The sequence below is a fragment of the Parus major genome, chromosome 3, assembly GCF_001522545.3.
Source record: "Parus major isolate Abel chromosome 3, Parus_major1.1, whole genome shotgun sequence".
Lineage (NCBI taxonomy): Eukaryota > Metazoa > Chordata > Aves > Passeriformes > Paridae > Parus > Parus major.
Window position 1 is genome coordinate 68,329,550 of NC_031770.1, and position 26,870 is coordinate 68,356,419.

At 34.4% G+C, this 26,870-nt stretch overlaps 1 protein-coding gene across 7 annotated transcripts in view; it reads left to right on the top strand.

Moving 5' to 3' along the window:
• The window catches only part of AK9 (adenylate kinase 9), a 61,629-nt gene that overhangs the window by 29,008 nt on the left and 5,751 nt on the right, over positions 1–26,870 (top strand). For all 7 annotated transcript variants that reach the window (XM_015621175.3, XM_015621177.2, XM_015621178.2 and 4 more), the window contains 14 exons: positions 6,653–6,859; positions 7,829–7,989; positions 8,897–9,109; positions 9,688–9,942; positions 13,316–13,434; positions 14,666–14,885; positions 16,117–16,170; positions 16,957–17,169; positions 18,070–18,288; positions 20,943–21,156; positions 22,019–22,220; positions 23,357–23,503; positions 24,774–24,994; positions 26,178–26,374. In XM_015621175.3, the coding sequence (XP_015476661.1) occupies positions 6,653–6,859; positions 7,829–7,989; positions 8,897–9,109; positions 9,688–9,942; positions 13,316–13,434; positions 14,666–14,885; positions 16,117–16,170; positions 16,957–17,169; positions 18,070–18,288; positions 20,943–21,156; positions 22,019–22,220; positions 23,357–23,503; positions 24,774–24,994; positions 26,178–26,374 (2,642 nt within the window). The remainder of the gene's footprint in view (positions 1–6,652; positions 6,860–7,828; positions 7,990–8,896; positions 9,110–9,687; positions 9,943–13,315; positions 13,435–14,665; positions 14,886–16,116; positions 16,171–16,956; positions 17,170–18,069; positions 18,289–20,942; positions 21,157–22,018; positions 22,221–23,356; positions 23,504–24,773; positions 24,995–26,177; positions 26,375–26,870) is intronic.

Genomic DNA, 26,870 nt, shown 5'->3' on the forward strand with positions numbered 1-26,870 from the left:
ATTCCATTCCATTCCATTCCATTCCATTCCATTCCATTCCATTCCATTCCATTCCATATAAATAAATGCACATTTTAATAATTACAATTTTTGTAATGTCAGTGGAATCTGGGATTGCTTCAGCACTGAACACATTGAAGTTTATAATATTATCTGTATTTAAAAGGAAAAAAATATTCCAGTAATGAACAAGGTACTTACACATGTCTTAATGGGAGTAAAAGTAACTGGAGAAGGAGACTTCACGTAAATCTAACAAATGTATTTAAGTGAGTATTTTAGTTCAATACTGAAATGTCTGCTAAAGATACAGAAATCAATTTATATGGTAACTCTTGTTTGTAATGTCTAGCTGAAAATTATAGCCTTACATATTTTTTTCATGTCCTTTGACACAATTATTCAGAGGGTTTTTTTCAGGAATTTCATGCTTTATTTAAGCATTTTTGCAAAAGCTTTGCATGACTATGACTGTATTTTCACTAGGACACAGCTATATCAATTCCTGAGACTATATTTCAGCTGCTGTAGAGGAGTTCTCAGCTTCAAGCAGATCTGTGGATTCACTCCAGTCTTCCTGAAGTAATACTTGGCATATTCTTTTCCTGCCACATTTCTGCCAGAGTTTACTTCCTTTCTATAGCAAACTCAACTGGAGCACACATGCTTATGCCTCAGTAGCATAGGCTGGTGTGTTTGTACAACCCCATCTTCACTGATGTCTCTTCTGCTGCTCTTGCTATTTGGGCAGTTGTTTTTGCAAAAATAAATCAGTAGCTGGGCTGCTCATTCCAGATGTCACCTCTCATGCTTGTGCTTTCACAGCTGTTAAGATCAGTATTAGTTAGAAACTCTTTAATATTGAATCCCAACTCTTTAATATTGACCTCCTTTCACACTACAGGTGGCAGAGGGTTGAATTGATACCCTTTTCTTAGGCTTTCATTCTATGTTCTAGATTTTTTATTTTTATCATCATGTCAAATTCAGTAAGATATTTGAAACAACAGCAGCAAAAAATAATTAAACCTGTTCATGTTGGAGCATTTCCTATTTAGTCTTTAAAGATTCTTTTTGGAATCCATTGTAATTATAACATTTACCAGGCAGATGATGTGTGCTCAGTCCTACAGCCTCTAAATACATTTCCTTTGTTTTTCTTGACTGAATTGCATCCTGATTTGTGCTTTCCCCTACCTTTAAGTGGAGGCTTTTCAGTGAGAGAGTTTGGACAAGGACAGTTCATTAAACTGGGGATGAGAGATTGTCAATTACTTGTACTGCAAACTTCAAAGCAAGCTCTAGTGATATTACCTTCACAGTTTGTTCAGTCTTTGAGCCAAGCTGCATGATCTTCAAAGCCACTTTCTGCCATCCTTCATAAATCAGATGTGATAATTGCATTTTAATACCTGTAATCCCAGCATTTAAGGCAGAGAAATTTCAAAATTTGAAAAACAGAAAGGTTAAGAACAACTTCCTCAATTAAGACCCAAGTACCTTCAGTTCTTAAATTCTTTTAGTCTCTCATTCAGATAAATAAAGACTAAGGAATATTGCTGGAGAACAACTATGCAATGTTTTGCAGAAGAAAAAAAAGAACAAAAGCCTATGATTAGAGCTGTCAGTCTTTCTGAAAGCTCTTGTCACTTTCTGAACATAATGAGAGAAAGGGCATCCTCTTAATTTATTTCACTTAATGTCTGTCAATCTGTCCTCCTTTACCCTATCCAGTACCAGTCTTGTAAATAAAGTAGAACCATAAAGTAATGAAAACATATATGAAATCTTGTAACAGCTTTCTTCAAAAAACACTTTGAAGGCAACTCATCTTTAATGGAGATGGCCTGCTTTAGTTTTTAAAATATATATAATAGCTTTTATCTGCTATAATTTTTAGAATATTTTAAAGAAAAAAACAGAAATAAATCAAATATTAACCATTTTATTTTAATAGGAAGTTGTTAAATATACCCATTTTTATGCATTAGAAAGAATCAACTTTATCTGTAAACCAAAGTTGTCTTTCCAATATGCAAGTTGTGTACATACAATGTAAGTTTGTCTATTGAGAACATTTCACTGTAACATGCTGAAGATTATTTGGCAGTGTACATTTATAAGTAAGAAATTAAAATTCTGTATACACAAACTACAGTCTGTTTCAAAAAGACAACTGAAAATACATTCATAATGAAATACAGATAAGTTCCAAGAAATGAAAGTGTCACTGTTATCATATATTTTGCCTTTCTGTTTATTTTGATAGTTAAGCTCTAATGAAGAAGACATGCTAGCTTCTGGTGTGTCTGTGTCAGGTTTGGCAGTGTTTCAATGGGGAGAAAAGAAGGACTTTTACATCTTTTTTTATGTTGTATATGAACTGAGGGAAGAAAAAAATCACAGATACTAAGATATTAAAGGCTCTCTTTCCCTAACAATTCACTTAGAGAATGTGGGGGCAGAAAGCATTTGAGGATTGTTTGTCTCTATGGTAACTATGTTCAGTAAAAGCACAGAAGGTGCAGAGCAAAAGAATATGACAGATTGTCATATAGGCATTCCCTATAAAAGCTCAAGATTTAAGGCTGGAGAAAATTGTTTCCTATCACCACTGTGATAAGGAAATTAAATTAAGAACAGTACTGTTACGTAGAAGGCTACCTCCTTGGAGAGAAAGTTGTTTGCATTTTTATATAATTTATTTTTAAACCATTGCTGTCTTTTCTTGTATTTTTTTGACTATATTTTAAAGTGAAAAATAAAAAACCTCACTGTAAATAACCTCTGCAAGCAGAGTTATTATAATTTATATCTAATGGCAAAGTTACAGATGCCTTATTTGGTCCCTGAGACAAACTAAATGTCAGGGAGGCAACATTTTTGTCATAATAAGGTTCAAATACCTGAACTGAAACAAAATGAGGTTTGGGTTGTCTGATTTTTTGGTCTGTCTCTTTTCATTGGGAATGTAATTTTTTTTTCTTTTGTTACTTCTCCCCTCTTTCCAGGGGAAAATGTCTCTATTTCACTTAGACCTGGGTAATGTATTTAAAAGTTCTGCAATACTGTAATTGCTACTGGATATGTTTTTTTAAGCAAAAAAACCTTCTGGAGAGAGATATTCTGTTGGAATAATGTGTCCAAAGTAGCAAAACAAAGCTGGAATACATGCTCGTCCATCCTTTGCTAAATGTGGCCTGTCAGGAGAGGTAACATGAACTGTAAGTGCATCTGAGATAAAGGTCATGGGAACTACTCTATTAAGTGGATTCATTGCCATGTTCAGTATTCTGTCTCAGATGATGCCAAATATTCATTTAAATTTCTTGTTCTGCCTGTATATTTCCAAAGTGTTGTGACCTACTGAGAACTGAGGGGTTTTTAAATGGCTGGGCTGTAAGATGATCTGTTGAAAGGCAGATCTAGCCAGCCCTCATCCCATCTTCCATGTGTTACTGTTGAGAACAGGGCTGAAGTTCACAAGGCAGCACATGTGATTTCTGCAGTGTGACTGTGCCAGGGATAACATGTGCAAGCAGCAGTTAGTGTAACCCAGTTATTAATGTATCCTTTCCTTCTTTTCTTAAAATCTGTGTTCCTAAGGGAGTCATAATTACATATTGCATTAGAGATGCCCAAATTTAAGCAGGTTTTACCTGGCTAAATCTCTGTCTCATTTGGAATATATCACTTCAGAATGCAACTTAATTAAGTACCATTTGCAGAACATCTTTTAATGTACATAAAAAGGTATATTTATGTTCCTATTTAGAATCATGGCAAGAGACAAAAATGTCATTGCAGGGTATATGCAATGACATATATAGAATGAATGTCTAGTTTAGTAAAATGCAAATGTTTGTAAGCCTATTCAAGGGAAAACATTATTTCTAATTCAAGATCAAACTATTTGAAATCTGCAAGGTGTTTCTCCTTAATGAATTGCTCTTTTGCACTTTGTTTTATGTTTAGATTAATAATCAAATAAGAGGAAGATTAACCACTAAGGTGCTAGTCTCATAGTTGTGTTGTTCAAAACTTCTTCTTTCAAAAGAAAGAGGGAGATGTATTAAGTATTGGTTGTTATAAAAAATCACAAAAATACTTGTCCAAATGCTTATTTGTTCATAGTTTTGCAACTTAGGCAGGTGGAGGGAGCCCCAGGGGCTGGCTGGGGACACCCCCAGGCCCAGGTGTGCTCTCAGGTCTCTGAGCCAGCACATGAATTGCTATAGAGAGCCCAGCTTGCTTCAAACCTCAGTCAATTATGTATATAGTTCAGGTAAATGGTGTTGTTGAGAGAATTAAAGTTGCAATGTCAAAAGTAGAAGAATAAAATTATTAAAAGCATGTAAGTATTTAGAAATTTAGCATATTTCTAGAGAGCTGCACATTGTGACACAGAGCCTTAAGAAGATGTAGACATTGCAGTGCCCAAAACTCCCACACTACCTCTAAAGTGCCTGATTTCATGTATGCACTAAAAGGTTGTAGAAATAGGCAGAAGTAGCAAACAAGCAAGGGACCAACCTTAGTGGGCCATGAGGGAATTTCAAAAGAAGATGTGTTAGATATGTTCCTTGTTCTGGAGGCACTCACATATCCCAGCTGATATTGGCAGTTGGAGGTGATGCTTTAGTTGGTAGAATATTTCACAAAAATCAGGCAGCACATCTTTCTGACCATTAAGTTTTGATCTGTTTCCTAACAAATCTTACTGGTACCTAATCACTGAAATCCAGCTATGTTATACACTTTTTGCCTTTTGGCTCTATTTTGGAAAATTAAATGTGTCATTTTCAAATTTCTTCAACAGTCCACAAGAGGTGATTGAGAGATACCTGGTTCTGGGAGGAAATATGTTGTCCTAATGAAGAAATTGTAACAGGGCAATCTAATCCTTCATAAACCAGAAAAATTGTTTGGATTTTTCAGACTGGGACAAACTCCAAATAAATTTTACAGTGCTGCAATTTGACAGAGTGAACATCGGCTTGCTTAATGCCAGAGAGTGACCATAAAGCATTGGGGTTTTAATGTTTTGAGGTTTTGTATTTTTGAGAAAGTAGTCAAAGCTTTTTACATACAAGGCATTACAAAAGACTTACATTTTCAGTAATACCTCTCCTTTGTTCATGTAGGAAATTACATAAGGAAGAACAGTAATAATGGTCCTTTTTAATGTAAAAAAATCTGTTGAAAATCATTGGAATAGGCTGAGCATGTTGTCAAACATGTTACTTGTGTCAAAATCTGTTCTTGCTCTTTCAAACTAAAGACAGGAACAGCGGGAAAAGGGGAAAAAAATTGGTGAAATAGAAAATCATTCCATTCACTTATAAAATTTTTTCTTGTATCTTCATTTCTGGCAAGAAGAAAACACAACATATGCTGTAAGTCCCAGCAAACTTAAAGTAATATCAGATCATTTAAGTCACTGCTCTCAACTGCTTTTCTGTCTGTTAGCTGGCATCACTTATTAACAGAACACAAAAGAAAAATTACAAGCAAAAAAAGACAACCAGAGTTAAAAATTGTATGAGTGCAGAGGATGGGAACAGCAGTAACAACACCACATTGCTGCTGCCAGCAACAAGGTCATTATGGTGTCATGTAGGCACTTGGGTATCATCTTCTAGCTGAGATAGGACTTTGTCTCAGTACTTCCAAGTTCTAACAATGTATACATGGATAATAATTGCAGTGTTATCTAGTTCCTAACTGGAATATTTTTTAATGTGTCAGTATCAAGTTTTTAATTCCATATCTGTTGTCAATATCAAGTTTTAAATTCAACATCAACTGTCAATATCAAGTTCTTAATTCCATCTGTCTTCTTAAGCAACAAGTTTTGGTGGAAGAAACTAACTCCTTGTTTATTTGCCCACAGACTATGACAACATGTTTGGTATGGTTTTATCATGTTTACAATGTGTAATACCTGTGACTTTCTTATTTATATTAATGCATCCTTTCAGTCTCTAGCTTCTGTCTGCTTTCCATGAGAAAGTGTTAGGAAACAAGCTTGGACTGATCTTAAGCAACAGACACTACAAATTTCTCTACATTTCTTAAGAGATTAAAGTAATCTCTCGTAATTACTAAACAAGTGATGTATGCAGACATGGCTTCATTAAAGCCAGAATTTCCTGTGAGAGTTTTCCAGTTCCAGTATTTACAGAGGGAAGTCATGATAAGATTTTTTTACTTTATTTTCATTTGTTCATTCAAATTTTTCCTATACTGGCATGAGGCATGACTACATGGAGGGTCTGTCAAAAGCTGTTCATCATTAAATCATAATTTTTAGATTCATGTATTCTATATTATATCTTTGCAGAAATACTCATATTTATTTTGAGCGCTGATTTAAATAACCATATGCAAATATAGTTCAGCAATTTGACCTCATTTGTTTTCCTGGAGGGGCCTCTGTGTAGAGAGTATCAACATAATTAAACTGGGAGTTTACAGTGTCTTTGTAAACTACTAATATAATAATTCATAATTATGGGGAGGAAGAAGCATTAAAAATTAAATATGCCACCATATTTGAGCAATATAATAATAGTCTTAAAGCATAATGACAGATTTTAAATGTAAAACATTTTAGAGGAGCATTGCTTATTTTACATGATTTGATTTTCAGAAATCATGCAACCTGAGTTTGCAGAGGATGATTTTCCAGATGCAGAAGAAATGGAAACAATTAAAATGAAGATCGACCTTTTCATGAATGATTGGGAAAAAGTGGAATCAGTAATCAAGAAGTCATCTGAAGTTCAGGTTGTTGTTTTAGAGATTGCTGAGCAAACACCAGAAAGTCTGCTTAATCAAACTGTGCTGGTTATGGAAAGTAAGTAATACTGTTTATGTGACTTGCACTTAAACTATCAAGAGGGATTTTAGATAGCTCATGTGATGAGCATATTAGGGAGTAGGTTATACTCAGTTTGACATTGCTAATATGAAGAGGGTCATACTGTGTTCTCTGGATCAGCTGAAAGGCACAATAGCAGTCTTTCAGACATCTAAGAGTCAGGGAAATATATACATTGGAAATGTATATATATAATATGGCTATGCAAATAGGTACATAACAGCTCCCTAAACATTCCGAAAGCGCATTTTCACAATTGTTCTATCTGTGCATGCTAGGATACTGGCTAGAGAAATGAACAGATAGTGAAGGTTCACTAATGTACAGTATTCATTTGATTAGTGAGACTTTCAGCATGTGTGATAGTCTAACCATCTGCACATACTGTATTTTACAAAACTGAATTTTACATGACTTTTTTTAAAAGTTAGTATTCCTTTGGCAAATTACATTTCTTCATTTGTGTGGTCTTGTAGAATTTTGAGCACCGGATAAATAATGCTACGTTTTTTCTATTATCACTACAAATCAAATGTTTTATTAACCAATCTGTTTTATTAACCATCTGTTGTCCTGGCTCTATAATAAACAAAAATTTGAGTGATGATTTTTCCCAACAAGTAACAGGAAAAAAACCTGTTGCAAACAGTAATTGTACTATCTGCATGTGTTTGTATAACACTTTTGTAATACAAGTTCCCATTGAAAATACCTATTTACTTCAACTAAAAACAACCTGTAGAATTTCCATTTTTGGAGGAGGCAATATACTAATTTCCACATCTGGGGAGAACATTTTGTTCTGTGAGTAGGAGAAATGCAAGATACAATTGGCATTATTTTCTTCCATGCATGTGTTTACTTTTATGGATGAAGAATATATTCTGGTATAGCCAAAGGATAACTATTGAAACAGAAAAAAAAAAAAGCCCCTAACTTTTTCAGAACCTTTTAATTATTATGGCTGGGAATTATCTGATGAAGACTTAGAGGAGGAAGCACAAGATCTGGCTGCTGAAGGGGAAAATGAGGAAGAGGAAGGTGAAGAAGAGGAAGAAGAAGAGGAAGAAGAAGGGGAAGGGGAAGAAGAGGAAGAAGAGGAAGAAGTAAGCATGCCAGTTTTATCTATTTATGCTTTTTATTATGACTCCTTTATTTTCAGTTTGAACAAAACCTCAGAGAAGTCAGATTTTTCTTGATCCTGATTTTGTTTGATGCAGTTGAAGCCCTTTTGCAGAATAAATATTAACATTGGCTTCAAGAACACTTTGACCACATTTCTGTGTTGTGGCTGAGTAGTTTTACTACAGCAAGAAGCTCAAACACCCCCATGCTGATAGAGAGAACGAGTAGTTTTGCCAGATGGCAAGGAGGGGTTTTATTAAAGAAACAAATGTGAACTTTGATTTCTGTCAGCTAAAAATGATTCCATGAGCCATACGTAAACATCAGAAGATACAGAGTCCTGTTCCATTTCGGCTATTGATAATTTTCCCATACTTTAATGAAATTACAGGTCTAGCTTTGCCTTTCTATTTTCAACCTATATTGGGAGATTCTTATCCCCAAATTTAACAGTACAGGATATCCATAGACTGTACTAGAGCAGGAGCAGTATTGAATATGATTTTTTAGAAATTAACTTTGCTGGGTAAGTAATCTGATTTCATAACACCAGCTCTCATTGTATTTTCTGTATTTAAACAGAAAATCAGTTTCAGGAACACAGTAGGAAAAGATTTTATCATAGATACTTCTACCCTAATTTTGGTCCTCAATGGCTAATTATGATATTCATAATACTTTGGATTTAATTCTTTTCTCAGTAATTCTCTTGGACAGTTTGTTTTCTGACTCAGAATCTAAAAAGTGTGTATTTTCATAGACTTCAGCATACAAACTATTTTGAGAATACCATCCTCAGTTAATATATTTGGTGTTATTTTATCTGATCTACTCAATCTAAGTAAACTCCTGAATTCTGAGAGTTCTTTAAAATTTTCATGTTTTCAGGATGAAGAAACAATTAAGCAAAAGAAAAGGCACATGGGAGACTCAAAACACTTTTGTCCAGTTAGTCTGAAAGAGAACTTTGTCCTCTACCCTGGACTCCAGGAATATGCAGCTAAATATAAAGAAAAGATTTATTACTTTTCAACTTCTGAGTACAGAGATAAATTTTTGAAGAACCCTGAGGAGTATGTGGCTCACAATGAACCACTACAAGTGAGAATCTTAAAAATTATTTAAGGCAGAGAATAGTAGATTAAAATAACTATTTTCCATTCCCATTTAGATTTGTTTATTATTGTTGATTTTTTTTTTCCCAGGTAACAATATATTAGGCAACTCCTGGAAGCAAATAAAACACATGACTTCCATAGTGATTTTCTAATGTAAATTTAAATTAACACATTGAATTAAAGATGCAAATACAGCAGAAAAGAGAGGAAGATTTTAAAAGCTTACAATAATCTCAAAATGTGTTTAATAAATGACACATTGGGGGTTTTGTGGGTTTTTTTAACTTGAAAAAGGGTAAAATAATGGAAAATTTACCAGAATTGTCTAATGAAGTTTAATTTTTACCTGCTGATAGTAGGGTAGTATATTTGATCTGTGTTTCCAGACAGCAGGTAGTTCAGTTAGAACAGCAATAGAAAGTCTGGAAAATTTGAACTACAAAATTATGTGACTGTTTTTGATGGAATTTTTATAATGATATTTTTGAAGTGAAAAACAGTAGGGGGTGGGTGCACTCTACACTCTAAAATGTTACAGAATATTCCATTTTTTTCCTATAGGCTCCTCCTTTACGGGTGTGTTTACTTGGAATTCATGGAGCAGGTAAAACTACTTGTGCACGACAGATAGCAGACAAATTAGGCATTTTCCATATTCAGTTTGAAGAATATCTACAGGAACTAATTTTACCCAAAACTAAAAGGAAAGTTGGGCCTTCTTTTGATGAAGATCATGAAGATGACAATAAAATACCAGAGGAACTGGAAGACTTCTCTCAGACCATGACTAAAACTGAAAAAGAAAAAAGCAAACAGGTAATAATATTTTTTAATGCATTCATATAATAGGAATTTCCTATAAGATGTTAAAAATTGTAGAATTATGTTAAATATTTGATGAAATTTGGAAATAATAGTTCTTGACAACATTTTCTTGTAAATATCACAAATATTCTTCAAAACATTTTCAAGATTTATATATGGGTTTTTTCTAAATAGTAGAGATAAATGTCCAATGAAAGACCAACTCAGGGAAAAAAAAGTCAAGGTCAGAACAGTAATGGGAAGGCATGGTTTCCTTTAAGTGTTTTTTTATAATATGCAGATTCGGTCAAGTGTTGCGTTCCAATTGCACAGGACTTTAAAAATGTTCCCCAGCTGAGCTCTTTGCACTCTCTTGGAGCAAAAGGAGAGAATGCCTCTACCAACCCTTTGGTCTGATCATCCCTCATAAAAAATCAGAAATATTCAGCATTAATAAGCTAGTATTTTTTTTTAATGCAATGGATTTCTTAACCTGGATTTTAGTGTTTCTTTACCTATTGGCAGCAGTTTCAAACCAGAAAAATAAAACTCTCAAATATGCCTTGTAGCTTAGCTGTGTCAAATAGCTGTATGTTCATGATACTGGTAGAATCATTAATGAATTGTAATTTTCACAAAATAGTTCTTTTTTAAAATCAGATTGACTACTGACTTAAAATCCTTATAAATACACATTCTAAAGCCTATCTGTTACAGGATGCAATTTCTCTGAAGAAGAAACTTTTACATAAATGAATATTTGCTTTTATTAGACAGTAATTTGTTGGGAGAAAAAAAATCCACAGCATATGAATCTTTCAGAAATGTGTAGTAAAAAACTGAGAATCTGTCTCTCAGAAATAAGGATTTATCCAACACTTAGAGATTCAGGAAGAAATGTGTTTCTCCATCACATTTTAATAGTCTTTTTTTAATGTGCACTCCTGATATCTGCCACGTTCCCTCAAGTTACTAGTCATCAAAGATCTTCAAACACTTCCTACTACAGGATTTAAGGAAGCATGCAGGAGAGGCAGGAGGCATACAGAGACACACTCAGGCAAAGCATTAGGAAGATGAGCCCTCAATGGAAGTGGAAACTAGTGAGGGATCTGAAGGGTTGCAAGAAGAATTTCTGTTGTACAACAGCAGTAAAAGAAAATATGAATCTGACACTGACACATGGTCTTTGCAAGTACAGTCTAATCTGTGGCCTAGAGGGATCTGTGTCTAACTGGAAAGCCTGGGGAAAAAACGAGGCTACTCAAAAAGAGAATATGATCAAACTTTGGGATCATTTATGTTAACTGGACATATATAGGTCAATGGGGGGTGCACTTGCAGGTGCTGATAAAGCTGCCAAAGGTGCACTCAAGGTCACTCTACTGTCTTGAGAAGTGGTGCGGGTCCCTGATAACTGGAAGTTCTGATGAAATAATACAAAAGCAAGTAATATTGGAAACAAATGCTTCAACACAGATGGAGTACAGATCAAAATCATGCATGTCAGAACAAAAATCCAGGTTTTCATCAAAATGAAAGAGGTTCTTTTGAGAAGTCAGTTTACAGTTTGGTCATCACTGCCAAAAATATGGCAAGTGTTCCTGGCACTGATGGTTATGGCTGGCTCTGACTCAATTTTATTTCTTTGGCATCAATACATGTCTTACACCAAGGCATTTCTGTTTGTATCTTTTCCTTGACATATTTATATCTGCTGGGAAACAATTTTCTACTTAGTATTTTTTTTCTCATATTTCTTGTAAAGTACTTTACATCATCTGATGGCATGACCTAAGCACGGCTCATACAATTTCAGTTCAGTTTAGAAAACCATTCATTGGTCCATGCACAAAACTGTAAAGGATAATTTCCAAGGCTGTAGACTTCCCAGGCATTTCTCTGAATATGACTACCACTGGACTGTCTGACTACCCTATTTTTCACTGACCCATCACCTCTCCAAAATTTTATTAAATTCCATTGTATCATTCTGTTTCACTTTGGCACAAGACAGTAGAAGTGTATCTATCAAAGCTTAAGTGAGCTATAATGTTCGAAGCAAAACTACTAAAGGCAAATAAAAATATACCATGCAGTCTGGGAAGTTCAGCAAAAAGATATCATCCTGGTTGTTTTAGTGCTACATCATTGACAGGTCTGGGGGGCAACCTTATCCTTCAAGTCACTACTCTCTGGGGTGTTCTCTTTTTTCTACTTGGAGTATACATCTCCTGCTTCTTTTCTTTTATTGGATACAAATGCCATTCCTACCTCTATTTAGCAGTGGTAATGTCAGTGATACATTTTTATATGTGTTTTACCGTTTTCTCCCACTTCACACATTTCTTTCAAGATGCCTCTGTGTTGCAAATCTGGCTACCACTTTGTCTACTTAGACATCTTCTGTCATACAAACATCTTTTAATGTATATACCATTTCAGGCACTAGAGAAAATATAATTTATACACACGACATTATACCTGTGACTTCCAGCATGTGCTCAAGTTCTTTTGGCAACATTATCAGAATAGATGTCAGGCATAGGATTTCTTATTCAGATATGGCCTTTTGATATCAGACATGTTTTGATTCTGACACGTGTTTTGATACATGAATTATGTAAACTAATCCAGAACCAGCAATGCGTATCGTCTTTTCCATATTTTTTACCTCAGTCTGTGTCAGGAATCCATTCCATGAGAAATCTCAGAGAGTTACATATTCTGGAAAAAAACCCAACAATATTCCACAATAATTTAGTAGTGTTATTTGGTATTTTAATACTCTGCATTTGACTAGTCATTAATACTACTATTGTTGTATAGAACAATGCCATGTGTCTGGTATCTGTTCTTTGGCCTATAACCAATAACCTTACATATCCTTCTTTAACATACTTTTTTGGATTCCCTCCAAATATAATAGTAGCTTTCAAAAAGAGAAAAAACATTCTGATCTAGTGCAGATAGTCTTCCAGCATGGGAATATGTATTGTTCCAAGTGGAAAATTGCTTGTTGGCAATATGAGAAACTTTTTTGGAGAAAGATAGGAAAGTAATTTCAGTTTCTATTTCTCTGAATTGAGCATATTTACAATTAAGTACTTAACAGTTGTGCTTGATTTTAGTTTTCATTAAAACTCATACAGCAGCAATTGCCCTAATTTTACAGAATTTCCTAAAATGTATAATGTAGTATGATGTAATCTGGCAAATGACTTTGTTTCTGCTGGTTTAAGTCAAATGAAGACACTACCCTACTCAGCCAAAAACAATAATTGTGTCAAGTAGATACTTCTTTCTGGTTATAGTTGGTTAGTTGGTTGGTTGATTTTGGTTTTTTGTTTTTTTTTAATTTTTGGTGGATTTTCTTTACATAAAGGAAGTGGAATTAACTGATGAGGAAAAGGCAATCAAAGCAAATCTAATGGATAATAAGGAACTACCTCCAGAAGTCCTTGATAAGATCGTTCCTGACTGGTGGAAGAAAGAGCCATTCCGGTATCTGTAATTAGATTTTCTCTTTCTTTAATTAATTTTAGGAAGTTTATCATCCATTGTGCCCAAAATTGTAAATAAGTATCTCAGAGATTATTTCAATGCTCTTGTACTTTTTATGAGTAATGACCTATCTGTCAGTCTTGGTTTTGTTGTACTATTTGGATTGATATTTTTACAGTAATATCATGTTTCATATGCTGCACACAGGATTGGACAAAAGTACTTGGCACACCTGAATTGGATTAAATGTTCTAAATAGCTGGGTAGTTTTCATGGGCTTACAGGATAGTTATGAAAACAAACCTTTTATATTTTGATATAATTTTTGTCCTCACTATAGAGAAGGGACAATGGTTCTCCACACAATGTAAAAAAAAGGAGATCAGTTCTAGGAAAAAAAGAATGCACCAAGACAAAAAAATTACCCAGCATTATGCATAATGTTGTAATATTATATTGTATTAGATTATATTGTATTATATCACATGACAATACAATACACTACTAAACTATACTATGTTGTACTCTTCTTCCCCACAGCACCCAGGGCTACCTGTTCTTCCCCCCACTTCCATTTCTTCTAGCTTCTTTGGTTTTCTGCAATTTTACAAATGTATTCTATTAAAGTCTAAAGTAACAGATATAAGTATTAGCTTCTTATCAACACAACATTAATCCTTACATAACTACTTGTCTACCTCAAAATTGTAAGAACTCCAATAATCCACAGAGCTTTCCAGGTATAACTGACTTATTTTTAACATCTGCAGGAAGAGAAATATAAGTCATGCTGAGTAGCAAATTTCTTATCCTATACTACAGAAGAAACATGAATTTTCAGGCATAAGCTTTCTTTGAGAGTTTTTGCCAGGAAAGTGTTTGGGGCACCTTCTATTTTTTGAGACCAGTGCCTAAGTATTGTATTTAGAATCACACAAGCAAGTCTGAGGACACAATTAGTTTTGGATTTCTAAGTTCTTTTAAAATATTTAAGCATTGCACATTAAAATCTCAGAAGAAATTAATTTGTAAGTACACTAATTGAAATACACAAAGAAATACCAGTTTTACATTGCCAAAAGATACTAGCTGAAAGTATTTTTTAAATTTTACTCATAAAATACGCATTTAATATGGGAGGGTCTGTGGGGTTTTTCCAAAATAATTACATGTTCATTTATTGCACTTTAAACTACACTGTGTAATGATAAATATCTTATTTTCCAATTAGGTCAACAGGCTTTATACTGGATGGCTTCCCTCGTACTTCAGATGAAGCCAGATATCTGTCAGAACAAGGACTCTGTCCTGATGTTGCAGTTTATATTCAAGTAGAAGAAGGTGACATTCTTCACCGTCTTCTTCCTCCACGTCTGGAAAAATGGAAAGACAGACGGCGTAAAAAAAAGGAATATAAAAAAAAGCTGAAGGAACTGAAAGTGAAAAAAAAGGTAAATTTTCACTGCTACATTTTTTTGTTGTTGTTGTTTGTTTTGGTTTTTTTTGTTTCTGCAGTAGAGGTCTGAACACAGATTCTGAAACTCCCAAAGCTATAAAGAGCGCACAGAGTAACAGATATTGGAGCCAGGAGACACAGTCCTATACATCCACAGCATTCTTAGGCTTACCATAGAAATACAAAATAATTTAGGGCTTCTTTCCTCTTCTATGCAATTAATGCATGCAGGAGTTTGGGCATCTCGCAGCCCAAGAAAAGTAGTTGTGGTGCCAGATAAATGGCAGTCCTGGAAAAAAGGCAAGTTGATGGAGGGAGTGAATATGGTGATAAAAAATTCAAATAAATGCAGTTCATGTGCTGTAATATTGCTGCATCCCGGATTCCCTGAGCACGTGCTGTTGAGTTGATCAGCATCTCCCATAGGCTGACTTCACTACCTATATATAGGTAAATAAAAGGAGTGTGTCTGTGTTTCCAGCTCTGATACTCTGCACAGGAATGCAGCAGCTCTAAGCCACATTCGCAGTGCTATTGTAGCTGCTCTTGTGTCCCATGCAAATGAAGCTGTGCCTATTCTTGAACAGGTTACAAATTAGTTGAGGTAACCTGAAGCCTCTATGCAGACATTTAAAATTGGCACATAATATATTCAAGGTTCTTCACTTTTTATAAAAGTGAGATAAAGTACTTCACATGTAATATCAGAAAAGGTCTGAGCATAATTACTACAGAGCAGCTAACACACAGGAAGCTAGGACAACAGAATTTGGGACCAGACTCATACAATACCATTAATATCCCTAACAGTCAAAGGGAACACCACACATTTACTACCATACTCAGTCACCCCTTTGCCAAATAGCAGAAACCACCTATGAATTTAGAAACTTTGTATTTTACCAATAAACCTATTACTGTATTTTCAGTGTGATAATAATCAGTCTTTTTTTTTTCTCCTTTAATTTCAATCTCAGAAATTGCCAAATTAGTTTTTCTAAAATATACTTAAATGTTTGCCTAGTAGAGAGGTATATCTGGTCTGCAATATTTCAAGCTCTAGGTAGTATTTTTTAAAATTAGAAAAGAACATTTAACTCTGGAACAGAATTTTAAGGTGGAAAGAACAGTGTTAATTATAGGTTACATTACCAATTTTCAGAGGGGAGCTTTTATTAGGAACTAACATCAGTCTTTTTACATCTTTTTACTAACATAATGAGAAGATTGCCAAAAGAAGGGAAGAACTTTTAGCAGAGCGACAAATAAAGAAGCAGGAGGTAAGAAAACAGCCTAATAAAAGTTTTTAAATAGAAGTGTTTGCATTCATACCATAGAAATTTCTAGAGCTTTTAGTCACAGACTTCAGGACAATGTAAAATTATGATAGACTGAGAGAAACTTTGACTTTCAAAAATAATTTTATATTATGTTTGAATTGCTTTAGAAACTATGGATTCATGAAGACTAAAAACAATTTAAAAATAATTCTCCATAAGTGCTTCAATTCAGGAAAATATGTATGAATGTGTTTAATGTATCTAATTTGTAAGCATAAGAGCAGCCCCACTAATTGAAATTAGGCATGTGCCTTTAAGTACACTGTCAAATCCATGGTTAATCCAGAATAGGACTGTACCAGGATTTCTGCTCAAAGTCAATTACATAATATATTTATAAATGCATTCATGTACTACTTGACTGCTCATGATATTCTGTCAGCTACACTTTCATCAAACACCCTTTTTTATAACAAAGTCCTGTCAAACTACAATACCATGTATGAAAAAACTCTCCTCTTATCAAAACTGCAGTGTAGCTCTTCAGGTTTTTTAAGTACTCTTGGAACTGGTGCTTCACTGTGTATGCAATGCAATACTGCTGTATTTTCTTCTGAAATAAGATTCTAGAATTTACTAGATTTTTGCATATCATAAAGGCTATCCCAGAATGAGGTTTTGTTGAACTAAGGGCTTTTTTAATTTAAAAAGGGACAAGAATACCATATGTTCCTTCAAAATATCTGTATCATAGACATGAAACAACAAAATATTTTGTCTTTATAGGCTTTAGAAAATAAGGATAATGATGAAGCTACTGAGGAGGAGGAGGAGGAGGATGAAGATATTGAAGCTATACTTGCAAAAGAGTTTTTGGAAGAAGAAGAAGAGGAGGAACCAGAAGAAGAAGAAGAAAATGAAGAAGATGCTGTTGAGCGCATGCAAAATGAAATTGTAGAGAAGTTTGAATCAGAAATAGAAATATTACAAAGTGTGAAGGTACTGATACCACTGCTTATTTTATTAAATTATATGATCACATGAAGAAGAATTTCCATATTTATTTTTCACATTTAAAAATTATAATGCCTAAATAACTGTGCGGTTGTACTCATGATCTAAGTATATGAACAAGATGAAGACTGTACTGAGAAGGTATAGACTTTAAAGAATATATAATTTATATGACTAATATAGCAGAGAAAAAAAATATAAAGCTTTTGGGTAGACCTATCCAGTCTTGGTTTCATTATGCTTTTGATAGATCAGTTGACACAGGCAACCAACCTAGAGAGTTGTGAATGTATGAACAATATTTCAAAATAATTTTGGAGGCAAAATTCTTACTAGGCAGCTCTATTTTTTAACACAGGTCCTAGTTGTTGGTGATGAAACCAAATGTAAAGAAAAAAAATCCAAATCTAATATTGGTTAAGATGCTGCCTGTTTGGCACCATTCCCACACTAGTGACATAATTTTCTTGAAATCAGTGCAATTGCCTATGGTGAGGTAACCTCATCTAACACCAGATATCTGCAATGCTAAGGCCACATCTAAGGCAGTAGCTAGATTGGTTACATTTGTTTATTATCTACTAATTATCTCACTTCAGAAAGGAACCAATCATGATTTAGAAGAAGCTCTATCCACTGAGCAGAGAGAAGGTTTACAAAACCAGATAATAATACAATATTGTAGCAGTGTGACATCTAATGTGGAAGTTTAAACTTCAGTGGGCAAGGAAGACCAATTCCCATCAAACTTTGCTGATTTATGTTGACTGATAAAATGCTTAGAAGAACCTTGATAGTTCACAGAAAATCCTGCCATCAATCTTTATTAAAAAAATTAAAATTTGCATTTATGATTCTAATATTTCATTATATTTTCATAACCAGGAAGAACTTGAAAAGTTATTAATACCACCAGTTGAGATCAATGGAGGACGGATACCTCGCGTCGTGTGCTACCAAATATACAGCAAGCTGAATTCTCTAGTGGAAAACCGCAGGAGCATTTTTGAGAAATGTTACCCAATAAGTTTGCCACTTGCAGAGAAGATGCTAGTTTTCTCATATAAATTATTAAGTTCTTTTGGCCAGTGGGATCCAATCAAGGTAATGTTCTTAAATGGCTGAAGAATGTTTTCGAGAGTTGACACTTTTCGAAAATGTATTTCACATTAACAGGATGTTATCAGACAGTAGCAACTAATACCAAAAATATTTAATGAAAACTACATTGCTGAATCAAAGTTACACCACTGAATATACACAAAATACAGCAAGCATTAATAATAAAAGATGTTGGACTTTTCAGTGTGGCGGGTAATTTAAGGCTGAGAGGCATTTAGTAAAATTTGTTATGCTGTGATTGGTGACATGATTAAATGTGGCATTGAATCAAAAACAGATGCCTCACTCTAAATGATACACAAAACACAGGACAACAGAGAAGGTCTTAAAACCTTCCAATAGTAGTGAGAACAAACTGAAAGGATTTGGGATATAAATCTGTAAGAAGCCACACACACAATTGCCCCCCAAACCTAGTAGTGGCAAAAAATGTTAGATGTACTTAATTCATTAGCAGTAATTCTTTCTTGTCAAAATTTAAAATGTTTGAAGAGCAACAAATTTATTTCTATGGTATTTTACTAGAGATCTGGAAAGTTGAGGTTAGAAAGTACTCATCACTATCCCCAAGGCGGGAAATGAAATATTTACAGGTAATTCTTTTGGTTTAATGCAGAAATAAAAGCAGATTGGATTGTGAGTAAATAAAAATTAAAAAGGAAGGTTCATTGAAAAAAAGTCCAGTGAATATTCAGAAAGCATGAAGGCTCTGAATTTGCCTTCATTTTACTATGCCAATTAATCAAACAATTTTATTCTCTTTTGTATAGCATCATGTTGGGTCTTCACCTGTTCCAGATCACATTTGTCTCTTTTTAACCTTAGGATCAGAATCTTCATTCTTTTTTATGGCTGCATCAATTGGCATCTAATAATCTGGGTGCATACTGGTACATCTACTAACAGAAGTAGATATGTCTACACTTATGCCATTTCCAACTACTGAACCACACTTTCTGTGTTTAATTGCAATTAGTCTCTACACCCTAGTCCTTGCACTTTGTTCTTTCAGATTTCATTACATTTTTGTATTCCATTTCTCCACTTGATTCCTTTGCTCCATACAATATTTTTTACCAACCAAAAAGTACAATTCAGTGTGAAGAAAGAAGTCATAGTAAGATATTGGATAAAATAAGAGTGGTGTGCTGACAGTGAAAATGTACAAGCTGATAAAAATGAAAGGGAAATAGGATCATTTTGAGGCATTTTATGATAATAGAAATTATAAAATTGATTTCAGACTGGAAGTTTTGGGTTAGAAAGGCAGATTGAGTATGTGCCAGCTACTTTGAGATTAAATTTGGGGGGGAGGGGAAGTAGTTATGCAACTGACTAGAAAAGCAGAGAATAAACATTATGCACTGAGTGAGGAATGGAAGCAGATCTGCAGTAGAACAGACTCATGAAATCCCATAAATAGAGGGCAAGCACCCTGAAATCACTTGATGCAGGAGCAGGAACCTAAGGATATGAGAAGAGTCTGGCAGGACAATGCCACACAGTAGAATGGCCCCATCTCTAGCTGTAATAACCAGACCAGCCTTACTGACTCCTTCAAAGATTAGTAATAGATTTGTGAGGTATGATTTTCCTTGACAAGAAGGTGAGTTGGCTCTTCCCCATTATTTCAAATGTGTGCATGTAAGTACTGGGTTTTTTTCCTTATTGTATTTCAGTTTGCTCAATACAGAGTCAGATTTACTGAACTATTTTTGCCAGGTTCTGTGCTGGAGGAAAAAAAAAAATAGTAATTTTCTACACATTTTTTTCTTGAAGGAAAGTCAGTGTTACACATTATTCAGCACTACACTTCTGAGTCCATTTAGAATAGTAAGGTGAATGTCATCTGGTCTCGGCAACTTTTTCTACACAATGTTTTTCTACATTTTGTTTTAAAGCATCTTTTATTGACACTTTAAGACAGTTCTTCCAAGAAGGGCTGCAACAGGGACATGACTACGTTTTTCCATAGAGAAAAGTAGTGCAAGAAATTAATCTGGCATTGTGTCAATGGCTGTTTCTGCCAATTGCATCTCTTAAATGTCAATGAACCGTCAACACTGCAGATTTTAGTGGGCTGTCTGATGTGTTTGAAAAGATTTCATCAGCAGTGTATGTATTTTTCCAAGAACTTTTTCAGCTTATCTTGTTGTGGTTTTTCACTTGACCATAATGTAAGTATTGATATCTTTTTATGACTTCTTCATTTATATATGACTTCCAGTGAATACAATATTCTCTGTGTATTTTCTACAGGTAGATGAATTTAATTCACTGAGGAATAAAATGATTCTCTTTATTCTCTGAAAATTCAAAAACCTATTATGTTAATCTTTTCTGGCTACACTATCTTGACAGACATAAAGTGTTACAGTACCACCTACTGGAAGTAGCAAGCATTCTTTCTGTCTTCAATGTTTATTTTGTGTTTTTGAACAAGAAGTGTAGGTATAGAAGTTTCTCAGATTTGAGCAGAATATTATGTCCATATGTGTGAATTTCAGAATGCTGTGATGGTTTTACTCATATGGTTGGTACTCCTCTACGTGCCTATAAAGCCACTTCTCTGGGACGGAGGAAGAAGAGGCTTTGTCAAACCTAATTAACTGATTCTCATTTTGTATGTTATACAGTTAAGCCAAGGAGATGTGATCAAGCCACAGGAAAGGCAAGGAAGCACAGTCTTTCCAGTAATCCATCGACAATATATTTATTTCTTTTCAAGTAAAGAGAATAAAGAAACATTTATGACAAATCCCATCAAATATATTTGTCAGCCAAAACCTAAGCTATCTGTGCCAGTAAAGATTGCAATTGTTGGACTTCCAAAATCTGGAAAGACTACAGGTATGAGCAGTTACCTATTAAAAAAAAAATAAAAATTAATGACTGAAGCTGTATCTGTCCTTATTGTTTAAAAAATTATAAACCATTAATATTGTTGGTCTTCCTGCTTTTCTTGCTGGGCACAGATTCTTTTAGTTACATTCTCTAGTATCTCATTTGACAGTCTCGTACTAATGCATTGTCCATTTCAATTTTATCCCAAGTCTTTAAGATGTTAGAGAGCTAGACTTGCACTTAGAAAAACTGGACTTACACTACTTATACCACCTGTATTTGTTGGTTATACGAAATAAATTTAAATTAATAAATAATAAATTGGTTATTATTTTCTAATTATTTCTTATTTTTTTTCAGTCAATATAAGCTAATGTAAAATGGAGAAATAGGCCTAGGACCAAGGATGAGGACCCCAAACTCCCCACTCCCCAGTCTGTTTCCAAATTTCGTGATTAAAATACCCCCAAGAGTTCCAACTTTCTCCCCTCCCCTTCCTTCTTCATGACTCTTGTCAATTGACACGTTTCTGCCTTTTACTGGAGGAGAAGGAAATTAATGTTAAACCATAGTTATTGATTAGAATAGGATGTTAGGAATTGAATAAGAATGAAGAGACAGGTTCAAATTACCTCATATTTAGGATGAAATTTTGCCATATTTCCCATTTCCTGGATAAGTGTAAGTGATGGACTGTTCTGTAAGAGGAGCAGCAATGGAGGCATATTTTCTAACACACTCTAATAATATTGACTGTATCTGCTGAGGTTTGTGCTAAATTTAATAGTGTTAGCATGCCCTGTGCATATGCCAGATTGTGACACTGCTTACCTTAAAAGTTGTGACTTGAAATCAAAATATTTTGCAGTTGCCCAGAGACTTGCGAGTGCTTATGGGTTCCTGCGCCTGTCCTTAGGAGATGCCATCCGGTTTGTGATAAACAATCAGCCAGAGAGCGAGCTGGCACTTAAGGTTCAGTCACACCTTCTCCAAGGACTCACTGTACCTGATGAATTGGCCATCCAGGCTCTAGATGTGACTCTGCTAAATCACGTGGATAATGCCACTGGGTAAGAGTCTTCTTGGGGTATTGGGAGTTTCTCCAAGACATAGGCATGGATTCCCATGTTATCACTGTAATCAATTTCACTAAAACACATCAGTGGTTTCTGCATTAAGAAAATAATCTGTACAAAAGGAGATTTTTTACAATGGTTCTGTGAAATGAGACTGAAGACAATTTTCTGCTATTTTCAAGTAACTATATTACAGTAAATCCAAATAATATACTTTATGACAGTTACTTTTTTTTCAGTCAATAAGCCTGTATCTTCTGTAATCCTTTGAGAACTATCATTTGGTCTCTCTTACACCAACTCCAGAACCAACTTGGATGCACCTGATTCTCTTTGATCATGCAGGCTGGTTCAATACTTGTTTTTTATCCCTGGTTTTCTTAACATCTGAAGTTATTAAGGAGGAACTGAAACCAGTGAGTCTTTCCACCTCATTCATATCTGATCCTAGGTTCTTTCTTCACCACTGAAACACCTTTGAAACTGGGCAGACTTAAAAAGCTTTATCATCAGTATTTCATGACATTCAACTCCTCTCCCCCAAAAAGGAGAATTGTTACAGAAACAGGGAATTCTGCAATAATCTCTGAAAATTATTTGTGCTTGTGATCAGAATTCTTTCAGCTTCTCTTTCATGTTAAGTCCTGGAATATTGTTTCAGTATATTTTGTTCCAGTATTGCCTAGTATGTGAAAAGCATTTATTCTTCAATTTGATTTTAAAAACTCTTCAAATACTGTAGTAAATCATTTTACTTACCACTTTAAAAACTGCTCCTCCCAATCCACATGAAGACTTCTCATAGTTAAAATTATGTTTCTGAATGATTGAGGTATCAGAATTTCAAAGTATACCATTTTTATAAGTCACAGCCATCCACCTACCTTTTGCCCTGTGTGCATTTCCTTTTCTCATTACTATTTCTTCTTCTACCTGCTTGATTTTTTTATTTGGTTGTAAATTCTTAGGAGTAAAGAATGTGCCTATCAAGTGAGAGCAGTGATAACTTCATGGCATGGGTGTAGACTTCTGTCTCCATGGAAAATGTACTAGAAATACACATAGACTAACTGGTTGATTGGAAACTCACTTCTTAGGAAAACTATTTTTCTGTTTCTGTTTGTGTGCAGAGTTGTAATTGATGGATATCCTCTAACAAGAAACCATGTAAATCTCTTGGAATCAACTAAGATAATTCCAGTGAAAATCTTTGAATTAGATATGGATACAAAGGAAGTGTTCAGAAGAGCACTGTTGGATAAGGAAACCAAAAGCCGGTAGTGATACTCCTTGATTGATTTTTTTTTTTATTATTTTCTACACAATATTGTAATATCTCTATTTATGTGCCTCAGTGCTATAGCCAGATAGTTGTATCTAACCTGGAGCATAACTCAGCTGTCTCTGAACTCCACATATGAAAAATGTGGGAACCAGTCCCTCTCCTTTATAATGTTTTGATTTCCACAGACCAGAAACAGCGATGTAAAGTGTTTGGGGCATGCTCTGGCCAGATCCCTCAATTGCATGACTGAGATTACAAATGTGCAATGCTGTGCACCCACTGCTTAGTTTCACTAGTTTAATGAAACTGTACATCAGAAATGTTACCACTTCTGTCTGCTGCTGAAATTCATTTTTCATCAATTATTATCAAATATTATCATTATTATTCAGCTACTAATCTCTTTTTTAAAAACTTAATTCGAGTTCTTTTAAAAATATGGAAATCATGCATATTTAGTAATGTATAGAATTCAGGAGTTCTAAGCCTTTTGATTCAGTTTATTCCCTTCTTTGTTTTTCTGAGAAGATAAATATTCTGCTTAAAGAGCCGTTGGTTGTTTTTGAGGAAGAACAGTAAGTAGTTTATAAGCAGACAGGGAATGAAAAAGAACAGAACATTCACTTTAAAATTAAATTGTGTAAGAACCTGTTTCTCATTAGAGGAAATGTTTCTAAGAAGTTCCAGATAGCTTGGGGTGTTGTTGCATGCCTCTCATTTTGTCCTTTTCTTTTAGTCTCTTTCTTTTTATCAAGTAATCAGTACAATGTTAAATTGTTTACTAAAAGACTAAAGACAATTTGCATTGCAAAAATTAAATTAATTATGTGTTTTTGAAAGTATTTACTTTAAACTTCATTTTAAATACCAAACTAATTATATTTCATAGGCTTAAGTTCAAATCAAGTGTGTGATATTAGGATACCATTTAATGGTGTATTTGTAGTGTGTGTCAGGTAATACGTGCTGATACATTCCAAATCCTTTGCAAAATAATTATTGAGTTGTATTTGGGACATAAATAGAAAAAGTTGTGTTCTTCATTTTTGAACAGAACTGTCTGATCATAAGTACACTGCTTTTCACAAGTAGCTGGTAGTATTCTTAATAAGAATTTTGTATCTCTCAAATATGTTCTACAGTGTCAAATAAGCAAAATTTTGTAAAAAGAACTTAGAGTGAACTCCAGAATTTACACCTGAAATTCAATGAAATTATCTATTCTTCAGATTTAAATCACTGTTATTTTTCATTGTCTTTAGACTTCCCTATCCTGAACATGACAGCCCACAGATTCTAGCTATTAAAAATTCCTGCTATAAACAGCACATTGATGATATTAGAACTTACTATATGAAAGAACATCAGAACTGGTGTGTGATTGATGCCAATCATAGCAAATGGAAGGTCTGGAACACCATTGAGCAGGAAGTTCAGGTGGTTGTTAAACAAATCCAGATCTACCTGGAAAGAAGAAAAGAAGGTAAAAGAAAAACAAAGTTTCCCAGAATATTTGTTGCTTTAAAAATCTGCAATGTACTATGTGCATGACAACTTCACCTTTCTTTGGATGAGGCTAATTCTTTGGCATATACATAGCCTTAAATTCTTCAATCTCATCTACAGAGATCTTGAAGAGATCTCTTGAAAAGAGTGAAGACAAAGCCAACTACAGGGCAGTCTGAGGCCATCCTCCAAAGAACAGGGTAACAGACATCTGCTAAAGGAAGTCAGAGTCCTTGGTCCATGGTAGATCTAGCAACACTGGGTGGTAAATGATAAAGAGTACCCCAAACGTGCAGGGTGAACTCTTACTTGAAGCTTCACTTCAGTGTTAGTGAAGGAAGAGGGAGGGAGAGGGAAAATGTTAATTTGAAATCTAGAAACAAGCTTAAATATGCCATCTGAGTTAATTTCTGTGCTTTGGGAAGAAGACCACTTTATTCTAAAATGGCACAGTTTCCACTTGACTCTTTGTGTGTCAGCACTGGTCAAGATTAAATATGTCTTTTGAAATGTATGTACTATTTAATTAGAATTCCTCTGAAGGGCAAATATACTTCCTTATCTTATATCCACATTTTGGGTTTACCTTTTACAACTCTGTGGCTGAACCCATCTTAAAAATTTGAGTCATAATCAAAAATCTTAAAATACATTAACTTTAACACATCAAGCTTGAAAAAGCATGACTTTTAAGTAATTTGGGTTTGAGATGACATTTTATTCAAGATTTTGAATATATTTCCTCCAGATAGAATGTAACATTTGCAATATATGGATGAATAAAGGGGAGCCTTTCATCACACCTTGTACTTTTTTCAGCAATATAAAGAAATAAAATATTAGAACTGTCCCTTACTAACACAAAGGAGTGAAACAATAAATTATAAATAAGAACAACAGACTAATAAGATGAGCATGCAGAGTATTCCACATCATTAATAATTATATTTCTTAAATGCTACAAAAATATTATTAAAATTAATTGCTAAAATGAGTTACAACTTCATTTTATTGTCAAATTGCTGTTTTAGTTCTCATTATTTCATACAATTTTCAAATTAAGAATTATCTTCTAGACTGTAGCATTCCTGAGTAGAATTGTTTGATGTTTCTATGTCTCTCATAAATAAAACATTATCATTAATTGCTTTCATTAACAGGAAAAGCAGCCAGCATTGCTGATTTATGTATCACTCCCAAAGAACTGCAGGATCAGCTGGGGGACTGTGGACAGTATAGTCCTGTCAGCCTTGCAGAGAAAGGTGAACTGATTGACTGCTCTGTAACCCCCTCATTGGAGTTTACTGCAGAATTTCAAGGGCGCTATTACAAAATGGCTTCACAGGAAGAACTGGAAGTACGTGTCAAAAAGCGGGTCAAAAAGGAGGAGATTATGGGAAGAGGGAACATTGTTGCTTACAATCTTTGATTCTGTGCAGAAATAGGTAATGTGCAACTTGAATTAGACCACTTTTGTTAGCATTCAAGCTTTTGTTCTGCATACTTCTGCTGTCAAATGTCTAGGCAGACAAAATACAGCACAGACACCATTAAACTAAATTTTGTCTTACAAATTGTCACAAATCAAACATTCGTTTGAAAAAGTAACTTTCTCCTTTCTCTATCTGTTGTGGGGAGACTGAGTTAGAAAGTGGTTTATGATAACAGTAAATAGTGATGCGTGGTGGGTGGATAGTGACTACTTCAACTAAGAATAGGCTGGAAAAGAAATTACCCAAGAGCAACAGCAATGCCAACACACTTGCATTGCAGAAAAAGAAGGTATCTAAATTGTGTGAGCCAGTCCTGTGGAGTTTGGCTAACTGTCCTACAGTGCTTCTTTCATGATAAAA